The sequence below is a fragment of the Parasteatoda tepidariorum genome, chromosome 4, assembly GCF_043381705.1.
Source record: "Parasteatoda tepidariorum isolate YZ-2023 chromosome 4, CAS_Ptep_4.0, whole genome shotgun sequence".
Taxonomy (NCBI): Eukaryota; Metazoa; Arthropoda; class Arachnida; order Araneae; family Theridiidae; genus Parasteatoda; species Parasteatoda tepidariorum.
The window spans coordinates 66384610-66410892 of record NC_092207.1 but is presented as its reverse complement, the minus strand read 5'-3'; the positions used below and the strand labels follow the sequence as shown (position 1 = coordinate 66410892).

Genomic DNA, 26283 nt, shown 5'->3' with positions numbered 1-26283 from the left:
GACAAGGAAACTCCTATATATATTTCTTCTTCTCTTCTCATTAATCTTTAATAGATTTTTCTTCCATGTTTTCTTTATATTTTTTACTTAACTTTGTTACCTAACCCTTATTACATAACCTAACTTTTTAACCTAGTTTATATACCTAACTTTAAAAGCTATACTGTTATACATTTTTGACCACAATTTCGGATTTTTTAAACGACTTTACTTGATTTCATTAATACTAGATATTAAGATAATACAGAAGCGAAGAATTTTTTCACTTTAGGGCTTAAGAAAAAATCCACAGTGTACGATAAAGGAAATTTAAAAAAGAACCATCAAATAAGGTACAAAAAATCAAATAAATGACTGAAAAACTCATAACTAACGTTATCACAGCTATGCATTCAATTTTAATTGCTATTTCAAAACTTAATCATGTATCGTATCAACACAATGTAGAAAGGTGAGCAAATATTTCATACCGAGGGTCAATAAACAATTAAACGCAGAAAGATTTATCTGTCCTGCACTTGTTTAAAACTTAGAGAAGGCAAGACCGTTTTCTAAATACATTTTTGCATTTAAGCTTTTTATTTAAATTTAATATGACATTTATATCAATTCTGTCAGAATATGTATTTCCATTTCTTCTTGCTACGGATATCTTCAATCCTCGGATCTCTGATAATTTTAAATCAAATTATGACTACATTATTGGTAAGTGAATATCTACACAAAAGTCTATTGCATTTTTATAAATTATTTTCTTAGCGTTTAATCCATTTTAATAACTTTGCTTTAGAAATATAAAACTTTTCGTTTTCTTTGATGCACTTACTTGTAAGTAAAATTTTTCTTTGAAACTATATTAAATTACTCCTTAGAATTTAAAGTAAAATATAAATAAAGTGATCTTTGAAATGTTTAAAGATCATTTTTCAGCCTTTCATCCCTTCAGTGGGTCCATAAATGAGTACCATACATGCTTGAGAACTAAACACTGAGGTTCCGCGTTCGGCTGACCACCTGACCGGAACATTTGCTCCTGCACCCCAGAGCCCAAGGTCAAGAAAACTGAGATCGGCGCAGTAGGCCTCGGCCCTTAAGAGCCGTCGCGCCGCTGAGTTTAGTTTAGTTTATAGCTCATTTCTGTCTCCTTGAACACTTAATTTTTTTACTTTGATAGGATTTCTTTTAATTTTTGTAAAAAGAAAGTAATTATGGTACATGCCTTATCATGAGAGTTTTTTTTTCTTAATAATTTGCAAAAGCAAAGTTATTTTTAAACAGTTTTTAAATTATCATATTTTCACACAATTATTGGAAAAGCAAAATACCACAATGATTACAATTATAGTGTAATACTTGCTTAGAACAAATAAGTGTTCAGGGTTTGAAATATTTATATTTCTGAAACTATAATACGTTCAATTTTACAAGAGATAAAGTAAAATGAAACAAGTTTTTTTTTCATTTAGAAATGATTCAGTTACATCGGTGGTTTATAAATAGAGCATTTGAAGTAACACCATTGAATGAAATCACATGGCGTGAGTACCGGGGATCTTGGTGGGAAAATGATTAAGCTTAAATCATTTATCCCAAAAGCTTTCCAAAGACATAATTAATGAACTTTCAATGTAAGAAAAATACTGCAAAATATTAAAGAAGGCAAATAAGCATTAGGAACCGCTGAAATTGTGGAATTACAAAATTTGTGAAGCGTACATATTCTATTTTTGTTGTGTAACAATGATGAAGATGAAAAAAATGAAAAAACTGAACTGAACATTTAACTGAAAAAACTTGCTGTAGTTTTCTTTAATTTCGTGTACCGCTTACTGTAATATTTACAAAAGTTGGAAAAGTGTCTTACTATATATAAAAATCTAATAATGGTGTCACAGTTTTCCCTTTTTACAGTTCTCATTTTTATTCACACAGTTCTCATTTTCATTGGTTTGAAAATCACACGGTAGGATTCAATTTTCCCACATTAGTCTTTATCTTATTTTGTTTGTTTTCAGCATAAAATTGACATAAGTCATAAAGTTATTGTTTTCCTATAAATAGTTTTGCTTCCCTACTTTAAAGGTTAAAATTACCTGTCCTGCTATTATTACGTTTTTAATTTTGTTTGATTTCTAAATTAAGAATTTAGGAGGATTACTTTTATTATTTTTACTATTAGAATAATGCAATTCACGATTACATTTTAAGATAAAGTTATTTAAGTCTGTGTCTCGTCTTATTAACTGTTATACAATTATTATTTTTGGTTCAAATTACATGAATATACTATTATAAATTATGGTTAAAGATATTCGTTAAACTTAACTTTCAGCATTATGTACAAAGTGATGAATGCAAAAACTGTATTTAAAATACATCCATCCGTTTGGTAAACAAAATTATTAAATTATTAAACTCACGAAACTTGTTATAATAATATACTTATAATTTAAAATGTTATGAAAAATGATTACTTAGAAAAATTATTTATTTCACTTATCTTAATTGTATCATAAGGCAAAAATTCGAAAGAGGGAAATGTAGGTACAAGTGTTTTATCTAGTACATACATTTTAGTTGAATAATTTCAACTTTTTTATGCAAAGAAACAGCAATTATTGTGAAGCAATCATCGTGTTGGTGAACGTCAGCGAAATAGTTCCCTAGTAAATATATAGCAGCTTATTTCGGAGCGGTTTCTCAACAAACAAATCACGACCAATTTAATCATAATTTTCCTATCAAAGCTTATAACCCCGTCCCACCCCCGTTAGGGGGCATCCGGAGAATACTGCAGACTCTAAGTGCGCGCACGTTGACCTCTCAGCAAAAGAAAAAGAGGATTCAAAAAGATAGGCTTGACAACGCGTCGGAAAAATGGGGAAGGGAGGCCAATCTTCATATATCATGTGTAAATTCATAAAAAGTGCGAATTTTTCCAACGCTATTTAACTCCTTATAAGAACCAATAACCTAATAAAAACCAATGATTATTTATTAATCTCAGTGAATATAAAAAAAAAAATAATTTATTGCTTTCTAAAAAGAAAATTGTCTAGCAAAAGAGTAAAAAAAATTTTTCGTGCAAATCAAGCAAAGAATGCGAAGTTATTGATCCAATGCTCGGTGAATCACAATATTTTTAGGGAATCATTAGTCAGATAGAATGTGATCTAAAGAAATATATTTATATGAAAATATGTAATGCGAACAGTGATCCTAAATCAACGCTCGATTTAAACCAGCAACAGATGTTTACGCAGAATTAGATGATGAATTATAATTGCAAGAAAAGAGGTGCAAATTTTATTAGTATGGTAGTTATTTTACACTAGCGTTGAACAGCCGACTGAGTTTACGACTATCAGTGTTCAACTCCGTAGCCTTGATCCTTGCTCAAAAGACAAGGAAACTCCTGGATCAACCGTTGTAACAAGTTAGCCATCGTGAAGGATTTTTTTAGTAAATTAATCAGCATTTACGTTACATCGGGAGGAAAACCCTAAAAGCCTTCCCCTGTTAGCCCGATCGCAGGGGGATACTATCCCATGATACGATTTCCACTGAGGATATTTTACACTAATAAATTTCACCCAAAAGACCCTTATTTTTTAATATATTTTTTATTTTAGTTGGAGCTGGTTCTTCTGGTAGCGTTATTGCATCTCGCTTGTCCGAAGATTCTTGTGTAAGTGTTTTACTCTTGGAAGCTGGACCTAAAGCGCAAGTTTTAACAGAAGTGCCTTTGGCTGGCTTGAATATAGCCAAAACGATAAATGATTGGAATTACAAAACTATTCCGCAAAAGAACGGTGCTTTTGCTTATCCAAATCATGTAAGTAAATCAGAATCTCGTATAATTTTATGATAGCTTAGATAGAGGCCGGAATAGCCTGGTTGTCAGGGAACTGGACTCACGTTCGTAAGAACGGGAGTTCGGATCCAGTCGGCCGAAGACTTTTCAAAAACACCGCAGCGTGAGAAAAGGATGTTCTTTTTATGTTAGATATAAAAATTCATTATATTCAACTACACCAAATATAAAAAATGACATCATTTCTTTAAATCAAAGTAATGCAATTTAATTAAAAATATTTTGTTTGCAATACATTTTAATATTGAAGTAAATATTTGCAGCGTATTACTATGCCCCGAGGAAAAGGATTGGGAGGTTCGAGCATGGCAAATTACATGTTGTACGTGAGAGGTAATAAAAAGGACTATGATCGATGGTCAGAAATAGGCTGTGAAGGGTGGTCATGGAACGATGTATATCCTTACTTCTTGAAATCAGAAAACAATACTGATCCAAGAATAGTCCGAAATGGTAAGCATTAGCATGCATCAATTTAAAACTATGTGTTATGTTTTCTGTAATTAAAATTTGCCAGGTCGAAAAATAGACGTGGTTTTTATTCTAAAAAACCTCTCTAAAAAACCTCTCACCCTCTCCTGTGGCTCCATGACTTCTTGGACGTCGGATTAAGTTTGAGTTTAATATCATTTCTTCAATTTTTTTCCCATCGAGTTTGGCATCTTTCAATTCTGTAGAAAATGTTTAACATGAATGGAATTTTGATCAGATGCGCGTTACTCGAGAGCATTAAATGCATATTTTGAAAATATTTCATAAATATAATTTTAGACATAACATTTAACGTGAATATTTCGAGCTATTTGACCATTTCTTTATTTTCCGGCACTCTATATAACTTATGTAGAAAAAAAAATGAAATCAAGATTCAAAACGGGGTAATCTTGGTAAATGTTAAATGGGTTTATACCAGCGTCACCTACTGAGGAAGAAAATAAGCAAAACTAAAAGAAAATGGTTTCAGGTTGAATACCAAAAAGCTCGCTAATTTTTACCAAAGTACTTTGGTAAAAATTACTTTGAAAAGTACTTTGTAAAAAAAGTACTTTGGTAATGCTTTTGGTAAAAAAAGACAGTAAAATATGGTTTTATAACACGCGATAAAAATTTGGGTAAATGATTCCGAATCACCCATGGTGGCTCATGGAACTATATGGCCGATTTGTACTTAGCCATCTAAAACCAAATTATTCTGCAAAACTACTACATTCTGTAAAAAGTTAGTTATCATAAAATTCCCAATTGTTTCAACTATTATTAAATAAAATATTAAAAAAATAATAAACATTATTTATTTTGCATGAAATTATCTTCAATTAACGAGCTTTATAATTATGTGCAAATAATTTTTCCATTCGCTTTAAAAATTTTCGAGATATGGCGAAATACTCATAAAGTAAAATTATCATTAAAGGGTTGAAGCTTTGTATTACTCTCTTGATCAAACTATGGGGTCCATATTTCCAGGATTGAGACTACCCTCTATATTTTAGGGTCAGAAATCCAAATGCATTGAAAAAAGGTTCGTTTATTCATAGAAAATATACGTTTTTGTTTGTGAATAATTTCGTAACTTAAAATATCATCTGCATTTGTTAATTAGCATAATTTGAAGTCTTCCCCTTGAACCATTGAGATTATATCCTAGTACGTGAAGATCCGATGATTAAAGCAAAAATTATACAGAGTGGGTCATATATTATTTTTTTTGCGCAATGTATTTAACAATGGTGCATTCGAATAATATTTATTATTGTCAACTTATTATATTTAAATTAGTGTAATTTTCCTAAGTATGTCTTTTTTTCTTAAAAAATGAGCTTCAATTATGTTTTCAAAGAAACAATTTCATAAAAAAAACCGATTCAATTTTAGGTCACCACGGTACAGATGGATATCTGACAGTTCAAAGTCTGCAGTATAATAGTCGTATAGCTATTGCATTTTCCAATGCAGCTGCAGAACGAGGTTACAAATATCGAGATACTAATGGACCTAACCAGACTGGTCAGTAGAGTCATAATAATATTATAATATATACACTGAAGAGCCATTACATTATGACCACCCTGCTAGTTACATGTAGGACCCCCTTTAGCCCTCAACACTGCTAGCACCCACAGTGGCATTGATTCCACAAGGTGCTGATAGGTAGTCTGAGGTATCTGGTACCAAGCGCTCACCAACTGGTCCTGCAATTCCCTCACATTGCGAGGGGGTAGCGTGGCAGCACGAATTTGGTTTTCCAAGTAGGACCACAAATGCTCTATTGGATTAAGGTCAGGTGAATTTGGGGGCCAAGACATGACTTGAAAGTCACTGGAATGTTCCTCGAACCAATCCATGACGATTCGACCCTTATGACATGGTGCATTATCCTGTTAGTAAACACCATTCCCCGCAGGAAAAACTGTTGCCATGAATGGGTGAACTATGTTCAAGTAGCTTACAGAAATCAGGGATTGTTCTATGAGGATTATGGGTCCTAATGTACCCCATGAAAACATTGTTCCTGGGTGAGAAACCATGAAAACCTGGGTCAGCCTATTGTTATAGATGGAGGGTGGTCATAATGTAATGGCTCTTCGGTGTATATATCTATATCTATATCTATCTATCTATCTATCTATCTATCTATATATATATATATATATGCTACAACCAATGTATTAAATGCCATCATTGTATACATTGCTTGGCATTCTTAAGCACGTTATGAAATGAACCTAAACAGACTGGTCAGTAAGACCATATTAATATTATATCTATGTTACAGCTAACGTATTGAATGACATCATTGTATATAATGTTGGCATTCTTAAGCAAGTTATGAAATGGACTTAAGCAGACTGGTCAATAAAGCCATATTAATAAAATGTATATGTTATAAGTAATGTATTAAATGCCATATTATATATAATTCCTGATGTTCTAAGGCAAGCTATGAAATATACCTTCCACGGAAATAGCACATTTCATTTTTTTATAACAAAAATTATTTATTTATAGATATATTTTTTGAAAAAAAAATATTACTGAGTTGATGGTCATATTCAACAAATAAATTTATGAAACCCAAATTTTTCTCTAACCATCTCATTTAGTTGATATTATATATTTTTAATCTGGTCATCAGGGTAGAGAATACCGGGCAATGGATCTTTACCTTAAAAAACATCAGTGTAAGGATACCCGCAAAAGTATAAAGAGAAGGATTAATATTCCTTCAAATCTGGTAAATATTAATAGTTAATGGTAATAACTAAAAAAATAGTGTCTTTCTTACTAAAGAAAGCATAAACCTTTCAAAAAGAAATTACTCTCTACCAATAAATTATTCGTTGTTATGTTAATAAATATCTTGTTTCATACAACTCTTGTTTCATACTTTGTTGGTTATCCTTTGGAATTGTGTACAATGCTAAATCAATGTGAGTAGCTTATATATAATTATATATAACTCCCAATTATTATAACTCCGAAGAAACTAAAGCAGTAAAATACTTTATAACATTCTTTTAGCAACCGACCCATTTTTCGCGTCTACGACTACCAATTTTCAACTCCGTAACCTTGTAATTTTGAACCCAATCCAGGAGACAAGGGAATTCCTGGATCAAGTATTGGGAGAAATGTTGCCTTCGTGGAGGACTTTTTGCTGGTACTAACCTGCATTTGCGGTACATGAAGATGAAAACCACGAAACCCACCCACGGTTAGCCTTATGGCATGGGGACTCTATCCCATAATGCATCTACCACTGAGGATATACGTCAGCGTTGTGGTCGGTGTGAGCCGGATGTGTATTTCGTATCGACCAGCCATCACTGGGATTCAAACCCGGTTCACCTCATTGAAAGGTGGATACTCCTTCCGTTGTGCCACCACTACTCAAAGATAAGATATTACCGGATTGAAAACTTCATACGCTTCAAAAATGTACAAAAATGAAATAACAGTCAACTTGTCAAGTTTTGAAAATGAGAGCCTATTTTTGATGCTCCTGAAAAATGGCGACTGTCGTTTCATTTTTGTACATTTTGGAAGCGTATGAAGTTTTCAATCAGGTAACAATGAGAGTGACGTTTCAAAATTAGATTGTTTCCATATCTTATTTTTGACATTATTAATATAAAATGACAGATTTTCAAATTAGTCAGACAGATTTCCAAATGACAGATTTTCAAAATGACAGATTTCCAAATTAACTATATTTTTTTAAACTCAGATTCAACTTTAAAATTAAATTTTGTTTACCTAGGTTTTTCGATAGTACAAGGAACGACTAGAAATGGTAGACGATGCAGCACGTCAAAGGCGTTTTTGATTCCGGCAGAAGACAGATCAAATCTAGACATCGTCACGGATGCTTTAGTAACAAAAGTAAATGTTTTATCTAATCTAGTCATCATTGAATGGTGTATCGTTACTCTTCTTCTTTTTACTATTACACAGATACAGCGACTCACAAAACTGTGACGATATCACTTTATTTAAAAATGTATCTTATAAAATCTTGATTTATTATCCATTCACCATCACAAGTAAAATTAAAGTTTTAAAATACAAATATAGTTTTATCTGGAATTTGATCTAATAATATTTTTGAAACTGAAGAATAAGATTGTCATTTATTTATTTTTATCCTTGTTAACTATCTTGAATAACATTCGTCATAAATGTTACTGTAAATGACCGAAATTTTGTTACTGCGGAAAGTTATTGTTGTTCTTTTACAGTGTAGATATATTTTATTTTTGTTTCGTATTAATGATTTGTCTGCCTTTTAATTGATTTAAATGAGCAAATAAAACTAATCGTTCAATATATAATACCATGTGAATTCAACGACATAAAAAAAAACCGAACCAAAGTCTATTAAAGTTTATATTAACCCTTTTAAATTACAATTTTTTTTGTTTTCTATTCTAGATTCTTATAAACAAAAATCTAGAAGCGTATGGCGTGAAAGTTGACATAGGTGGACACGAATATGAAATACTTGCTAATAACGAAGTTATTGTCAGCGGAGGAGTTTACAACTCGGCTCAACTTTTAATGTTATCTGGCATAGGGCCCAGAAGTCACTTGGAAAAACTTGGTGTGAGTTTATTATTTTAAGTAATTCCTTCATTAAAAATAAATTCATATAGTAACATATAGGATAAATTCCCAACTCTAGTGCAGCCAGAATTACTGTACCTTGGGATTATTCCTTTTTAAAATGCTCTGCGATGGCAATAATTTTACACCTGCATGCGCCGCCACATGTGGGATAGCAAATTAGGTTCGACATACGTGTAACGTCGCTTGCAGGTATCGAATTAAATCAGATTTAAAATTAACTTAGCGTGACAATAAATCTAACCCTTCAAGATGTTACGTTAACCACCACTTGATTAAACACAACCCTGTGATTAAAGACAAGCACCCAATTGGTTTCTTGCACTACAAGAAGAAGACTTCCCGTACCTGCACACGTGAACTATGACTTCATCGAAAGCTAATCTTTATCAGCAAAATGGTGTATTAAATTTCAACTAAATTTCTCTACAAAAGTTGAAATGTTAATTAACAATAGTTAATTGAATACACAATATTAATTGCTACAGAGCTGTATCGCACATTGGGGTTAGTTGAAATCTAATTATTTCTTGTCTACTTCTTTTACTTTACTTAGATGTCCCGCAGTGTCATCTTGGTATGACAAAATGTATGAGAATCGTTAAGACACGGTTCCCAGCAGATCACCGAATGGTACATGCTAAATCTGTCGGGGTCACAAAGTCCTCCTAGTAGCCGCAGCAAATCAATACCTCTAGGGATTCTGAATTGGAGATAGATCGTTCTCTGGTTCAGGACGAAATTACGATCATTGGTGGAATTTTTAAATTATTTTACCATATTCAACCAAAATCATCAAATAATGGTAAAAAAGATTATATTCGAAATATTAAATTTGAGAAAAAACGCTTAATAAATGTTTTTACAAAATCCAGTGAAACAACCAGAATTCTATTCTCGCCAACTAGACCCACCTAAAGAAGCCATTTAGTTCCGTGCAGTTGGGTACATACTGTTGCCGAGAGGGCTAATCTGTCAGTCTCATGACTGGCTGAACAAGGGTTCGAATCTCAGTGTTGATACCGCAATATTTTTACCATTTCTTCAACACATGAAGAATTCCCTGTATCCTATGCTCCTTAATTAGTGACCGTGATCTATTAGAGTACGAAACTATCATTCACGCGTTAATGAAAGAGCCCTATAGAACTGCAATGTCCGTTTCAGTTTTATTTTTATGGTTTAAAAACTATGGTAGCTGTGAATGGTCAAAAAACTGTACAGTTTTGTATTCACAGTCTTATTAACCATACCAGTTGTAAACTATTTCAAAACTGTAACTGTAAAAAAAAATGTTCCTTAGCATTAACCATAAAATTCTTTACGGTTAATAGGAGGGATAGATTGTTGCCTGTTATTTTACCATAATTCAGAATGAAAAATCTAACTGTTTAGCGAAAGGTAATAGCTTGATTTTCGGGAATTTTATGAAAATTAGTTCAATTAGTTTTAAAATATCGGATTGATAATATAAATTTTGTGTTAAGTATTTAGTTTGAATAGTTTCTTTTCAAAGCCTAAATTAAGTTTGATTCAATGATACGAAAATTTCAGATACCTGTCGTTGCTGACCTCCAAGTGGGAAATAACTTGCACAGTCATATTGGAGCAGCTGGTCTTTCTTTTGAAGCTCCAATGGCAGATGATGATTTCAAAGTTGTTTTTAATAACCCCAAAGAAGCATCGGAACAATTTAACAATTTTGGAGAAGGCTAGTATACAGAATATTTGTTTGAATACTATATCAGTTTGTTCAGGAAAATGGAGTCCATGACATCTCGGTCCTATCATCGAATTCGATTCGTCAATTTTGTACAGACATTTCATCCCATTTCTGCTTTTTTATTACAGTCATTATCTTTCAATGGTTTTAAGTAATATTTTTTATAAAATTACTTTATTATTATTTTCAGTAACAGAAAATCAGGAATTTTAATTGGTTATGAAGTATATAAAAAATATTAAGTGTGGAACAAAACGTCAAAATTATTAAGAATATTTACAAGGGATTGTCCATAGTTTTCTAATGAATTAGCGAAAATCTTTTTTAAGCTTCAATTAAAACTGTCCCGCTTTTGTATTCCATTATTTGTGTGTTAATCCTTAATTATTATGTAAAAATGAATTACTATTGTAAAGTTTGGTAAACAAATAAATACATAAATAAGGATTTCTGTGCTAGCTACCTCCGCGCAGTGCAACGTAAAAACTCTTTTTCAAATAATTTCACCCTTGAAAAGAAGAAAATGTTTTAAAAAAAGGCTAGATGTTAGCAGCCAAATATTAAGAAAATAGAAATAAAGATCGGGCCGGGATAGACAGGTTGGCAGAGCGCTGGGCTCCCGTTCGTGAGAATGGGAGTTCGATTCCTGCTAGCCGAAGATTTCCCATGTAGTAAATGGTGACTTATGCACGTTAAATTTGTCAGGTCACAAAGTCCTCCATGTTCTCATAACAAATTATATCCTGAGGTAACTCAGAGAGTAGTGAATTGGAGATTGATCGTTCTCCGATTCAGGCCAAAAATGGAATCATTGGATTAATGAAAGGTTATTTGAATTAATCCACTCTATGGACTGCGACATGTGTGGCTGAAGTCATATTCCTGGCCATAGATGGCGCCACTGAAAACCAGGAATAATTGCACGTGCCTGCCTTAATGACCGACGACAACAACAACAATGGAAATAAAGATCATCACAAGGAACGCTTTGCATATTTGGTAATTTTGGTAACTATTAGCTGAGAGTCAATAAATTCCTGGAAAACAGTGATAGAGCATTTTCGAAAATTGATTACATTCCTATTAGAAAGTTAGCTAACTTTAAGATTGAAGTCAGTGGAGAGGGACGAGGTCTAATAAATATAAAGAATGAATAAAAAGTTCCAATTCCTGTAATTTTGCCAAATTTATTTGTGCAGTTTGAGTCATGGCAATGCCATGCAGTAATATAGAACACGATCTTTTGAACAAGCAATGCTATTTTATTAAAAGTTTTTGCATCATTTCATCTAATTAGTTGTACTATATTTCTATTGTGTTCTATGATCCAGATTTCATATAATCATAATGGATCATATCAGCCCCAGAGCATTTAACACTCCCCATCAGCATTTTTTAAAGAATATTTTTTGCTCTGTGTTTTAGTGATTCATAAATGTTCTAACAGCCTAAGGACAAATATTTCCACTGCTAATTACACTAAGTTTTGCGCGGTCTGCAATGGCGTAGCTCTACGCCATTTTTCATAATGGAATAAATTTTCTACCCCTTCTTTTTCAATAAAACTTATCTTTGTTTTTTTTAATTTAGCATTTTTAGAGTTTGCTATAATTTCTCTTATCAGGTGAGAAAGTTAACTTCTAAACAAATGAAGAAACACGGCTCAATATAAAGTCAATGTTAAATAATAAGCTGCAAAGTTAACATATCCAGCCTAAAAATTTAATCCTTGTTGACGTTATATTTTTAATTACACATTGTACATCAATTTCTAAATTATTTCTGCTTTTATAGTTTTCTACTTCCTTGGTCTAAAACGCTTCATAAAACTTCTTTTTAAAAAATATTGAGTGGATCTGCAAACATATATAATGAATTAGCAAAATTAAATTTATGATCTGCATGANTGGGAGCCACGTAAGAGAATTATATATATTAGATCAGAAACACATCATTAAAAGCCAGAATGCTTTGATGTTTTCGAAACAAAGCAAACGTTGCCACCAGCGGAAAAGAAATACAGCCAAAATTTGGGAGCCACGTAAGAGAATTATATATAATAGATATTTGTTATATTTTACATATATCTTTAAAGGACTTAATGTTTGTGAAGGAAAAAGAATAAAAAATTAAAAAAATCAGAGTATATTTTTTTCTTATAGGACCATTAACGAGCTTCACGGGATTCGAAGGGCTGGCGTGGTTTAATTCCAAGTACAACGACCCTGCCCTAGATTGGCCAGATTTAAATATTCATTTGTGGGGTTTCACAGATGCGAGTCATCCAGCAGGAGTTGCTCATGATGAAGTGAGAAAAAAATTTTATTTTGCTTTCAGGATTAGGTTAAAATCTAAAATTTTACGACGTTAAAAAGTAGTCGCTGCTAATTCGATACGAATTGGCTGTTTAAAACAAGTTATAAAATAACACATACAAACATAAGCATGATTATTAAATTCCAAAGATATTTATCACAATTGGTTGATTAAATCAGTGATGTATATATTTTTTATATATCTAATATACACTGAATCCTCTAGGAAAAACCACCTCTGTGTAGCATCCACCTCTATTTACGACCGTGTTTGAATGGTGAGGAAATTTTTACCACTGATTTTGGGTTGAAGAAAACCTTTAGGAGAGACCATCAAAACCTCTCCCAGCGACAGGGCAAACATCCGTTCCAAATGCGGAAAATATCAAATAAGGAAACGCGAAAAAATATATAAATAAAAATGAAAAAACTAACACGCCGAATAAATAAATTCAAATCTTATCGAAATATATTTGAGTGACTAATTTAGAGAGTTCTTCTTGACAATCTCTGAAAGAGATTAACAACCTTAGTTGCAGTCAGTGTGCAACCTTGAAAGATAACAAAAGATGCACCTCAATAATTAAAACTTTAGTTAAAGTAACTAGAAGCATTTAGAAATATCCCAAAAATTTTGCTTTGAATTTAATCAAATGACAACAAAAATTATAATAATTAAACTGTTTATTAATCAATTCATTATTAAGCTTATTTCCAATACTAAAAAGGAGCTTTCTCCACCAGAAACTCAAAGTACGCCGGAAACTTAAAGTACGTCAGGAAATTAAGTTGTACTAAAATGTCTTTCATTATTTAAGATTAAAGTTAAGGTATGCAAAACATTAAGTTTTTAATTTAATAAAATCCTTACAGAAAACAAAATTAAACACAATTCTTTAACTGAAGTTTTAATTAATATATTTCAAAGACAAAGAAATTTCTCTGAAGCCAAAAATTTACATTGTACAAAAAATACGTTTCATTATTTAAAACTAAATTTCAGTATAAATTTATTACAATAACAACTATAATTAAAAATCAACACTCCATATTCTGTATCATGCATGCAAAGTAAGATCATTTTGTAATTCTAAATTAGTAAACGTTACCAACATAAATTGAAACATCATTCTTTGCAGGTTTACAGTAAGGTTTACAGTCATTATGAAGGTAAAAATACATTTAGTATTCTTCCATCATTCCTGCACACTTTGAGCAGAGGAACTGTCAGATTGGCTTCAAAAAATCCTAAAGAACATCCTCTCATTGATCCTAACGTATTTGACAAACCAATTGATCTTGAAAGGGTTGTAGAAGGTAATACGATTATTAAGATTATTATCAAATAAATTATTATAACAAAAAGTTTGTCCTTTGTGCACGTAGGATCAAGTTTCATACTTTTATTTCGGCACATTTCTTACAATATATATACTATTCTATAACGAAGAAGAATATGCTATAACTATTACAATTCTGTATGTTCTGAATTCATATTTATTCACTGGAATGACGAAAGCAATGTTGACTTCACTTTAATTCGTAATGAATTGAAGACAGAAGAAATGCATTTTNTATTAAAGATGAGCAGACCGTAGATATATATATAGTACATGTTGATTATAGAAGCCATTCAAGCTCACTCTAAACTGATGCTAATCATGGCGATTGTCTCAAAATTCAGTAACAGTATTCAAGTAGCATCAAAACATAATGAAGTTCTGAGAATATGGCAATTAAACATATTAAAACCAACTAAGAAATGATTATAACAGTCATACCAGAAGCTATATATTAGTACGATTGAATCGTACGCAGTTGAATACGACAAAATATAAGCCATTTCTCACATGATTCTACAGTTAAATCAATTACACAGTAAAAAATTTTGGATTAAATTACGATTCATAAGCAGGCACTTTGGGTGCATCATCCGTAAAATTTGTTTTTAACGTAAAATATTATACCGTAATTTCGGTGGTAGAGTGATTTAGTGATTTCACAATATTTATTACTATAAAAATAACGGTATATTACATTTTTATCCCGTTAAATGGAAGGTAAAAATGAATACTACGGTTAAAAGTACCGGCACTCTGAATATCGGTACTTTTTATCATAATTTTATCCGACACTTTCAAAAGTATGGAAAAACTAAACATACGCTAATTATTTTTCATTTCGTGTTTTTTAAATATGTAATTTCAGAAAAAATAAATAATGAACATACGTAAACCGCAGTGGTTTTATTAGTTTGCTAAACAATGCTGTTTTCGCGCTATTTTAAATAAGAGAATTTTAAGATTACGTCCAAAAGAAGTGTTTATTTGAAATTTCTTTTTTAAACTTTTATTCCTTGTCCCCCTTTCTTTTCATTCATGTTTACATCTTCAATTTTTCAGGTATGCAAGAGGCAGTGAATATCGTTACTACGACTGAGGCTTTCAGAAGAATTCAGGCCAAAATGTTCGATATTAAATTTCCCGGATGCGAACAGTATGAAGCAAACAGTACTTACTATTCTACTGATTATTTAAGATGTTTAGCTGTCCACTACACTTTCGACTATTACCATCCTGTGGGTACCTGCAAAATGGGTAGTCCAACAGACATAACAGCCGTTGTGGATCCACAATTGAAGTAATTTTTTGGATTTTTTTATTATTACCAGTACCGTCATGTGGGGCTACTTTGTGCAGGATTTCGCAGTTTTTGAACTTTGACATGTAAGAAAGCTATGTTAATTCAAACTTTAGTAAACTTTATCGATATTATATTCATAACTGGACTCAGACGAGTGAATTTGATCAATATTGACGTTATTTGTATGTAATATTTACCAATAATAAGTCAAAACATACCTTGCACAAAGTAGCCCCCAAGTGGGGCTACTTTGTGCAGCGATAGGAATTCAGTTTAATAATCATGATTTTAGTAAAATATTGATATAAAATTGTTAGAAAAGTCAATTGTTGACATTTTTAATAACAAAAACATCAAGATATGTAAAGATATTAGTTTGAAAATGATTTTCACCTTTTTTTTTTAATCAAGAATTTTTTCTTAAAAAGAATGTTTATTTCAAAACATTTGAATTTAAGAAAAAGGATTGAAATGAAACATTGAAATGGAGGAAATTTCAAAAATATTAAGTATTACATAGTCATTAACATTTTTAATATTGATAAATTTGAACATAACATGCTTGAATGAACACGGCAGAGCTTGCTCTTCAGTTTCTGTCAAAATCCCCTGATGTCCTATAAAATATATTTTTATGTGTCAGATCGTTTGATTAATTCATTAGAAAAACCTTTGAAGAAGAAAAATAGTAGCTTACCAGCACGTTTCACGTGTTTCTTGTGAATTTAATTAGAGATAGTATTTCTGTGGATTTTGTACTTCCCGAGAAGCTTCTGCAATCGACNTTTTTTTTTTATCAAGAATTTTTTCTTAAAAAGAATGTTTATTTCAAAACATTTGAATTTAAGAAAAAGGATTGAAAGGGAACATTGAAATGGATGAAATTTCAAAAATACTAATTATTACATAGTCAGTAACATTTATAATATTGATAAATTTGAACATAACATGCTTGAATGAACACGACAGAACTTGCTCTTCAGTTTCTGTCAAAATCCCCTGATGCCTTATAAAATATATTTTTATGTGTCAGATCGTTTGATTAATTCATTAGAAAAACCTTTGAAGAAGAAAAATAGTAGTTTACCAGCACGTTTCACGTGTTTCTTGTGAATTTAATTAGAGATAGTATTTCTGTGGATTTTGTACTTCCCGAGAAGCTTCTGCAATCGACATACCACCAGCAACTGCTTGCAAACATTGTTGCAGCTTTTCTAAAGTGTAACCACGGTAATTTCTCGTTCGAGGTATTTTTTTTATAATGTCTGACAATTTTTCTGTCGAAAAATAAACTAATGAAACTTTGCACAAAGTATCAATGTGCAATTGCAAAGTGAAATTTTTTTCATTTTCCGTTTATTTGTTATTAATTTAAAATTTTTTTTAACGCTAACATGATATAATTTTTATTAATATAAAAATAAAAAAATTTGTACTTACGACAATTATTTTATCAACATCTTTGTATTTCACAGCCAAAGTTTCCACGCACACTTTTCGACATCCGACGTTCACGGAAAGTTGTTGACATTGGATAAACAAAACACACTCTGAGATTGTTTTAAAATTCGAAAAAATGTTTGTAGTAATAGAGGAGACTTCTATCTTCAAATTCCACACATTTTTAACGTGAAAAAAATATAATACTGAATAACAGCACTTGAAAAGTTCCAAATTCGAATTTACACACATCTGCACAAAGTATCCCCATATGACGGTATATGTAAATATATGTGTACTCTAATTTCTGCTATGGTATTCTGCTTCATAATTTTTACATTGAAGTGCTAAATAAAAGGACATTTTGAGTTAAACACTTAGTGACATTCAGAATAACAACTATATAATGACATCATGGGCCATTTTTTATTTAATTTTTATAATCTAAAACTTGGTAGTCCCCCCTCTTGAAACCGTAAAAAATCTTAGCTCTTCCTAATTACCTTTACGAGAATTTTATATAAAAAATTACTTTATTTATTCATATATTAAGTAATATTTTTGAATAATTTTTGTTCCAGTTTATTCATTGAAATGTAGTCTATTGAAACTAAGCTACCGAATTTTAATATTAAAGTCTGTATGTATCTTAAAACGTTTTCAAACTGACATGATTTTTAAAGTTCAAGTCTCAAAAATACTTGCAACCTTAAAATTTAAGATTCGGAGACTAAGTTCAATAAAGTATCATTTAATAAAGTAATTATTTAAAACCATTAATTATTTACTGAATAAATAGGATGATAGGCATGTAATTTTTGCAGGATTATCATGAACAAAGCAAAGTCCTTTTCTTATTTGAAGAATATCCTTATTTATTTTATATTCTGATCTATGACATTTGTTTATGAATTGTCTGTGTTCAGTCCTACAAAAAGGAAATATACATTATAAGTATATAAACTAACATTATAAGTATACATTATAAGTATATAGAACGTGGGACTTGTTCGAACTATGCATCTAACGAGCTAAACAACGAACTAAATATCTCTGAACTATAACATACATAAATATTAAGAAAGTCTGCAAATAAATCGGGAATTTTTTTTAAAAAAAATTTTTAAAGACAGAAAAAATCTGTATTTATCTTTAAACAGTGTTTTTTGGTGAAAAAAATTTCTTTATTTTTGCAGTATACTCTTTGTTCTTTCAAAAAAAGTTACATAATTTTAAATAAGATATTCTTTTTTGCAGAGTAAGAGGAATAAAAAAACTTCGAGTAGCTGATGGGTCTATAATGCCAGTCATAGTTGGTGGAAACACTAATGCCCCCATCATAATGATCGGGGAAAAAGCGTCAGATATGATTAAGGAAGATAATCCAGATCGATTGCAATGTTAGATAACCAGATTGTACCAAAATGACACAAAGAGTCATCTAACCAAATCATCATCAAATTGGTTATGTATTAAAGATGAGCAGACCGTAGTTTTCGGACCGAGTCGAAAAGAACTTAAATTTTGTTCAAAATATAGTAAACATATATTTCATTATTATAAATGTATATATAACATTTATATCTTTATAAATATATTGGTGAATGTCCGAAATATATAAAAGGTCTAGTTAAGTGCCACTGCCTGGTATACATTTACCTGGCATGCCCTAAATCAATATTTTCGTAAGGTTCAGTACCACCACCCGGTATACATTTGCCCGGTATGTCCTACATCAATGCTTTTCAAGGTCAAGTTCAACTGCCCAGTATGCATTTAACTAGTTCTCCGAACGCTGATGTTTCTCCTAATCTACCCTCAGCAGATATTAATATATCAAACAAATATAATACTATCAACGAATAAATTATTATCAAATGGGATATAACAAATATTTCGGACATTCACCAAAGTGACTATGTGATTGTTGACATTCACCGGTGAAAATCGACATTCTCTGGATTTCAGTCATTCACGGTAACATATATCCTTAAAACCTGTTTGACAGAATATTTAAAGGTTACTTGAAATTTACGGATCGAAATTTACGGACCATTTATTTAGAATTACTAGAATAAACAATCTCCTAATTTAGAATAAACAATTACAANTAACCGTATATATATATATATATATATATATATATATATATAAATTTTTTTAAGTGAACTTTAAATTTTATACAAAAATAATAAAATGTTTCTAATCATGCCTTTGAGTTTCTATTGTATCTTAACCTGTAGTTCGCTTAGATAATCACCAAATATGGGGAAGAGGCTGAAAAGACTTTGGTATTATGAAAAGGTTTTGAATAGAAGTAGATGAAAGTTGTTATTTATTCCTCACACAAATCATATTACTGATTATTTCTAAAGAAGAGTTGTATTGAGAACATTCTACTCTATAAAAATATTCTTGTAGAGTTACCACGTTTTTTTGGTGTATAGATGTAAGCTAAAATTATTTTTAAGTACAGAACTCTAACTATTCTGCAAAAAATTGCGTAAAATTGATAAAATGACAATTGTTTGAAGGAATTAATGTGAATATAATACTACAAATGTTTTTGAAAACGAAATATTTTGCAGAGAAGTCTTAATTTTATTCTATTGCGCATGAAAATATAAGTTGTCAGCAGAATTTGATTACAAGCAGAAATTTAATTAATAAGTAAAGCTATAGCAGTAAAAAGGTAAATAAGAAAATGTGACTGCATGTGCTGTAAAAATGCCATAAATGGTGGCAACTGTACAAAAAAACACTTATACAATGTAGGATCTCTCCCCTAAAATTGAGAATAAAATACAAAAATAACTTAGCTTTTTTTTCTGATACTCAAAAACCTAAAACATATTAACAGTTAAAGCTTAAAATTAATTTGACCTCAAATTAATCATGTCAGTGGTTAAGACGCTGAACTGTGAAAAACTTTGGTTCGAAACCTGGTGGTGGCTTAAAGCTCACCAAGCCTCAAATAAATGGGTAACTAGCACGTCTGGGAAGTAAAACCGAAAATTAAATCATGGGTTTTAAAGTAAAATTATAGATTCTTAACCTTTATGTTACCCCTGACGTACAACGGTTGTTGCGGGTATGTTTTTCTTTTAAAACCTAAAATGTTTAGCAGTTTAGCATAGCATAAAATTAATTTAACTATAAGTAGTTTCTTAAAAAAAAATTTCTCTATTGCTTGTGTCAAACATAACTGTTTTTTTTTAAGACTCAGGATGTGCAAATGAATTTTTTTTTTCAGGATCAACTTATATCATGAAATTTCATTTTGGTCTGTTAATAAACTGCACTTTGATTAATTTACTGACTGTTCTTAGTTTACTTATTTTTTGTCTAATTAATGTGATTTTCTGTTTAAGAATTAAACATAGTATAGCTGTTCCGAACGTGGCAGAAAAAGATGGGTTTTTTTTCAATAGCAACTGAATGAAACAAATTTAATTTTCAAACATAGATTTATCATTCCTATTAATTATTAAAAGTATTCTTTTAAAAAAATAAATAGATAAATTGAGAATATTTTGTCCTTAACGTGACACCAAAAAATTTAAATTTTTGTGAAGCACTAAAATGTAGGGGACTTTTTCTTTTCTTAATTTAACTTAATAAGTAAAATTCCCGGCTGGAGTGTTCAAAAGTAAAGTGCAAGAAAATGAAATAAAAATAAAACAAAATTTTTCTTATTTTAGAAATTATGTTTCTTTCTCAATCTATACGTAGCATAGTTAGGCATAGTTAGTTTATTTCAAACTAGTTTATTTCAAACTAGTTTATTTCTAACTTGATGTCAGCACTCATCTAAATAAGCTAACAATTAACTGAAAGTTAACATATATTATACATATACTTAGTCTTATAAAATTCATCAGAAAGGTTCTGGGTTCAAATCCCGGGCAAGGCATGGATGTTCTTTCCTTCTCAGTACTGTCTGCCCTCACTGTGCCAACGACGTTGGCCCACCGAATATGGTACCCCTGAAAGAGAGACCAACAAAATCGCCCTGTAAAGGCCTGAATTGACGGATGTAAACACAGGTGGGCATTGGAAAAAAAAAAGGTCTTATAAAATCTTCTGAAATTAAAAAAATTACAGTAATAGACAGATCATAGGTTCGAGTTTCCTTGCCGTCAGACTAACCGTGGGATGTTTTCGTATTTTTTTTCTCCCCGTGTAATGCAACACATTTGCATTCCACGGAGCTTAAGTTCCACCAAAAAAGTCCAACACTAAGGCAAATTTCTCTCAATGCTTGATGCAGGAGTTCCCTTGTCTTCTGGATTGGGTTCAAGCATCACTGGCGGATGAGCCAGAGGACCATTTTGATCATCTAGGAATGGACCGAGGAATACTATTTAATCAATAATCAAAATCAATTTTTCATGTTCTCAGTAAATATTGGATTTCATTTCCTACCACAGTGTGAAACCGCCATAAATTCAATTAATTCCATATTTTATATGCCATTGAAAATCAGGTTTTTCTGCAAGTTCACAATCCGGCTAAATTTTACAGAACGTTAGTTGCAAAACCGATCATCTCCATCTTCGTCATATGTCGCTACTGATCCATATTGTAGTTATTAATTGTTTTTTTAGTTTTATTGTGTCTTTGTCTTTGGCCGTACCACAATATTTCTCATTAAGTTTCACGTTTTCTTTGCGACTAATTTTTAATCAATATTTACAGCTGTTATTGTTAGTTATTGTTTGAGAATTTCATTAAAATATTATTTCCTCATCGCCAGCTAATATTTTAACTACATATCATCATATAATGCTACTTTAAATTCCATCGCCAAGAGAGACTGATTTTTTTTTCTTTTTTTAATAAAATTATAAAAATTCTACAATTTCTCAGGCACATCATTTAATATTATGAGTGATTTTCAATCCAGTTTTAAAGTGTTCTGTGAATTCCGAAGTTGTTTTTCGTTGGTCACTTTTCTGAAATCCTAGTCATATAACACATAGCACACTTAAAGATTTCGTCGAATTTCTGTTTGGTCGTAATATCCAAGTATTTACATTAAATATAAAAAAATTTAAGTTAAATTAATTTTAATTTTGATTTTCACTCGATAGCTAGTTGCAAAATCGAGACCGGGACCTATATGCAAAACCGGAAGACAGTGAAGGGAAGGGACTATCAAATTTTTTATTTTGGATTTGGCCGAAATCCAAAATAAAAAATTGAATATTCCTTCACTTCACGCTCCAATACTTTCGTATATTATGTTTTTGGATTGCACTGTTTTAATGACTCTTAAACTAAGGAGTTTTGGCTTTGAAAGAATCTCATTCTTTGACTAAATTTCATTATCTCATCATACCCATTTAATTTTGGCTTAATCATACTTATCTAATTTTGGCACAATCTCATTATCTCGTATTACTTACCTCATTTTGGCTTAATGTTGGAGAAAATCAGCTTTTCCTGAAAATTTTAACAATTGCAGACGGCCGGTTTTACTTCATCTTTTATTGGGGTTTTAAAATTTGAATGAATGCATTTGGATTAAATGTGCCCTCGTTTTATTCGATTGGACTTAACTTGTCATATATAATGATTCCAAAACACAAATTTGTGCAATTAATTATTTGTTTTATATCCTTTAAATATTTGTCTTATTAATTTGATTTATATGTATTACTTTCTTCAATAATTATAGCTAATTTTTCAATTTTATGAACTAAAAATACACTAATTTTACTCTATTTAGGTATATTGTAACTTTGTACTGGCAGTTTTATTAAAAATTAGAATGAGAAGCTAAAAGTAGTTAATTATTCCAAACAAAAACAAATTTCTGAAAAAAACAAATTTTTAAATAAGATAATAGATGGCGACACTAAAGTTAGCTTGCCAAGAAAAAGATTACAAAATGTTTTAAGGGGTTTCTTAGTTTTTTTATTGCAATCTTCTATGTATAAAATTTTTATTTGTTTTAAGAAACACGGTTTTTTCCCCTTATTTTTGGTTTTACGTTCTTATACAAATGCAAAACGATATCTTTTTTGCTCAATCATTTAATATCTATTAAAAAATTTTAATCACAATTTTAAGTTGCATTATGTTATCAGAAAAAAAAATTATGTTAGAAAATGAAATAAAAAAGCGTTTAATATTAAGAAACTATTTTACGAAAACTTTGCACAGTTTTAAAATTGGTAATTATTCGAAAAATATTTTAATAATATAGTTAGTTGTGGGTTTTATTGAGAATTAGGAAAATGACATTTATTAAAAAAATAATTACTTGCGATAAAATGCTCCAATTTTAATTTATAAAATTTTCGACTCCGATAAAAAGACAATAAAACGAAATAATATATTGGCGAAAATATTTTCGTTGAGCGAGTTACTTTTTATAATTAACTATTAGTAAGTCATAAACTTTTAGGCCAGCAAATTTATAATAAAATATATTTGCAGTTATAAAAAGTTTTGAATAATAAAATTAAATGTGCACGTGTTCTTATTAGAATATATTCACATACAATTTAATTTTATTTATATTTTTTCTTAAAATTTCAGTTAAAATTAATTAGACAAATTCGTCTCTTAGAAATTACTTTAATTTTCAAAAAAGAATAACAATCACCCTGTCGTCATATAACTACGCGAAAAAAATCCATTATTTTTTTTAAAAAAAATAAAATATCTATTAACGAGCATTTTTTTTAGTTTTAACATGTGTTTATGGTTTTAAACATGTGTTTAAATTCTATTTCGTATTTGAGATTTGAAAAGTGGATGATATTTCAAATTTTTCAATTTGGGGTTAAATATTTAAGCTCAATTTTAACAATAAGATGCAGCTTTTTACACAGTGTTCTCGCCTTTTTTTTTTCTTTTTTTAACTGCGCCTATTTTTTAAAAATATGCATTTCAAGTTATAACATTTCTTCTTGTTGGTATACTACTATGTATGTACGAAGGTGTTACATCGCTTTTTCTACTTAATTCGAAACATAAATGATTATTCTTAGTACCTCATATTATTTTTTTTACCCATGTTTTGGTCTCATATAATTTGTTTTCCAAATTTTCAAGACATAATAGATGCGTTCAGAAAAAATGAAACCCATTTTCTCTTATATAAACGATTTAAAACGTATCTCCTATTAATTTTTATAATTTTTTTTGAAAAATATTCGAGAAAAATTAATTTGAACAGGACTTTCAGGAATTATTTGAACATTGAATTATTTGAATTATTTGAACGGATATTGTAAAACTATAATTATACAAATATATAAATATTACATGTTATATGAATATTGTATGCTAGGAGGCTTCGCCCCCTGCTCGCTGGCGCTCGCCAACACTTATAGAATTGAAGGATTTGTTACGTCAAGCGCTCAGGTATCTTAATTTTGATCTAGTTGCGCTTCTATGTCATTTTGATTTATGTTGCTAAGTAAACTTTCAAAAAATTCTACAGCTGGCAACAGCATTTTTATTTTTTAAGTTGTTTATTTTTATTTCTTTTATAATTCGTTATTTTTTTAGCGAAATGTTTTTTAACCTAACAGAATTCTTTGCCGCTTGTTTTCTCTATAAATGAAGAAAATAAAGTAAATATTTAAGTGCTGTGAAAAGAATCTTATTTAGTTGTACAAAGTACTTCAGCCAAAATTTGGGAGCCACGTAGGAGAATTATATATATTAGATCAGAAACACATCATTAAATGGCAGAATGCTTTGGTGTTGAGTATTGAGTATAGTTAAGTGCGGCGAGCTCTCTGCTTATCGCTTAATCCTTTGGTGTTTTCAAAACGTAAACAAAACAAAGCAAACGTTGCCACCGGCGGAAAAGAAATACAGCCAAAATTTGAGAGCCACGTAAGAGAATTATATATATTAGATAAATAATATAACATTAATTAATTATATTATAATAGTAAAATGACACAAAATAATCAATAGCAATAAAAAATTTAAAAAAAAGAATTTTTAGAATTTTTTTTTATTTTTTTGAAACTGAATCTACATTTTATGATAAGTAAAAATTGATAAGTTAAAATACAAGTGAATGACATTGCTAGCTATAATGATGTAGAATGAAAGTATCATGATTTAAAATAGTTATTTCATAATGAGAAAGGCAAAAAGTAAGGAAACACTTTAAATAAAAACAAACCAAATGGGAAATAAATGATTATAAAGCCTTACACAAAATATTTTTAAGTTCCAATTATTTTTGAATATCAAATGTAAAACATGTATCGATTTAATCTGTTTTGAAACTGCATCATAAATGTCGAAACCGTTCGCAAATTCTTCGTGAGAGATGTCAGCAATCACTTTATTTGGAAATTAAGTTTAGCAAACAGTTTGATAAAGCATTATTTTCATCTAAAGTATTCATTTAAATTCAAATTTGACCCTTATTTTAGTCAAATTTAATTTCTTTTCTAAACTTCGTTTTTAATATTTCTAGACATTTATCTGTGCTTTCTGAAAAGATGGAACCCATGTCTCTTCATATGAATGATTTAAAATGCACACCCTCTAATTGCGTAATTATTCGAATTCATCGAACAAAGAAAACCTTTACTAATAACCTAATCTTTTTTAAACTAATAAAAAAACTGGAAATCGCAAAACGGATAATATAAAATTATAATTATAGAAATTTAAAAATATATTATATTATGTAAATGCTATGTATAAATATAATAATTAATTAATTATATTATAATAATAAAATTATGCAAAATAATCAGGATCAATAAAATATAAAAAAATGAAGTACTTTTTAGGATTTTTCTTTAATTTTTTTTAAAAGGCATCTACATTTTTTCGCTCCAAGTAAAATGAAATACGTTTAAATGCAAGTGAATGATATTGCTAACAATAATGATGTAGAATGAATTTGTAATGATTCAAAATCGTTATTTGATAGTGATAGAGACAAAAAGTAAAGAAACACTTTAAATTAAAACAAACTAAATGGTAAATAAATGATTATAAAACCTTACACAAAAGTTCCAGTTATTTTTAAATTTCAATTATAAAACAGGTATCGAGTTAACTTCATTTTTCAAACTGCATCATAAGTGTCGAAACCGCTCGCAAATACTTCATGAGAGATGTCAGCAATCATTTTATTTAGAAACTATTTTTCCATTGATGTTTAATAGACTGTT

The 26283-nt window shown here is 30.1% G+C and overlaps 1 protein-coding gene across 1 annotated transcript; it reads left to right on the top strand.

The window, feature by feature from the left end:
- Positions 1-516: 516 nt before the first annotated feature.
- Positions 517-18611, top strand: LOC107441262 (L-sorbose 1-dehydrogenase-like). The gene is made up of 11 exons (XM_043052482.2): positions 517-705; positions 3633-3835; positions 4138-4327; positions 5750-5881; positions 8136-8257; positions 8807-8977; positions 10553-10709; positions 12884-13029; positions 14176-14353; positions 15439-15676; positions 18377-18611. The coding sequence occupies exons 1-11, from the start codon at positions 594-596 to the stop codon at positions 18522-18524; spliced, it is 1797 nt and encodes a 598-aa protein (XP_042908416.1). The 5' UTR covers positions 517-593; the 3' UTR covers positions 18525-18611.
- Positions 18612-26283: the final 7672 nt, after the last annotated feature.

Excerpts from the sequence above, each read along its gene's own strand:
- LOC107441262 (XM_043052482.2), top strand. The coding sequence starts at position 594 with ATGACATTTATATCAATTCTGTCAGAATATGTATTTCCATTTCTTCTT. Across the intron at positions 8,258-8,806 it reads CGGATGCTTTAGTAACAAAA|ATTCTTATAAACAAAAATCT; the intron begins GTAAATGTTTTA and ends TTTCTATTCTAG. Across the intron at positions 13,030-14,175 it reads CAGGAGTTGCTCATGATGAA|GTTTACAGTAAGGTTTACAG; the intron begins GTGAGAAAAAAA and ends CATTCTTTGCAG.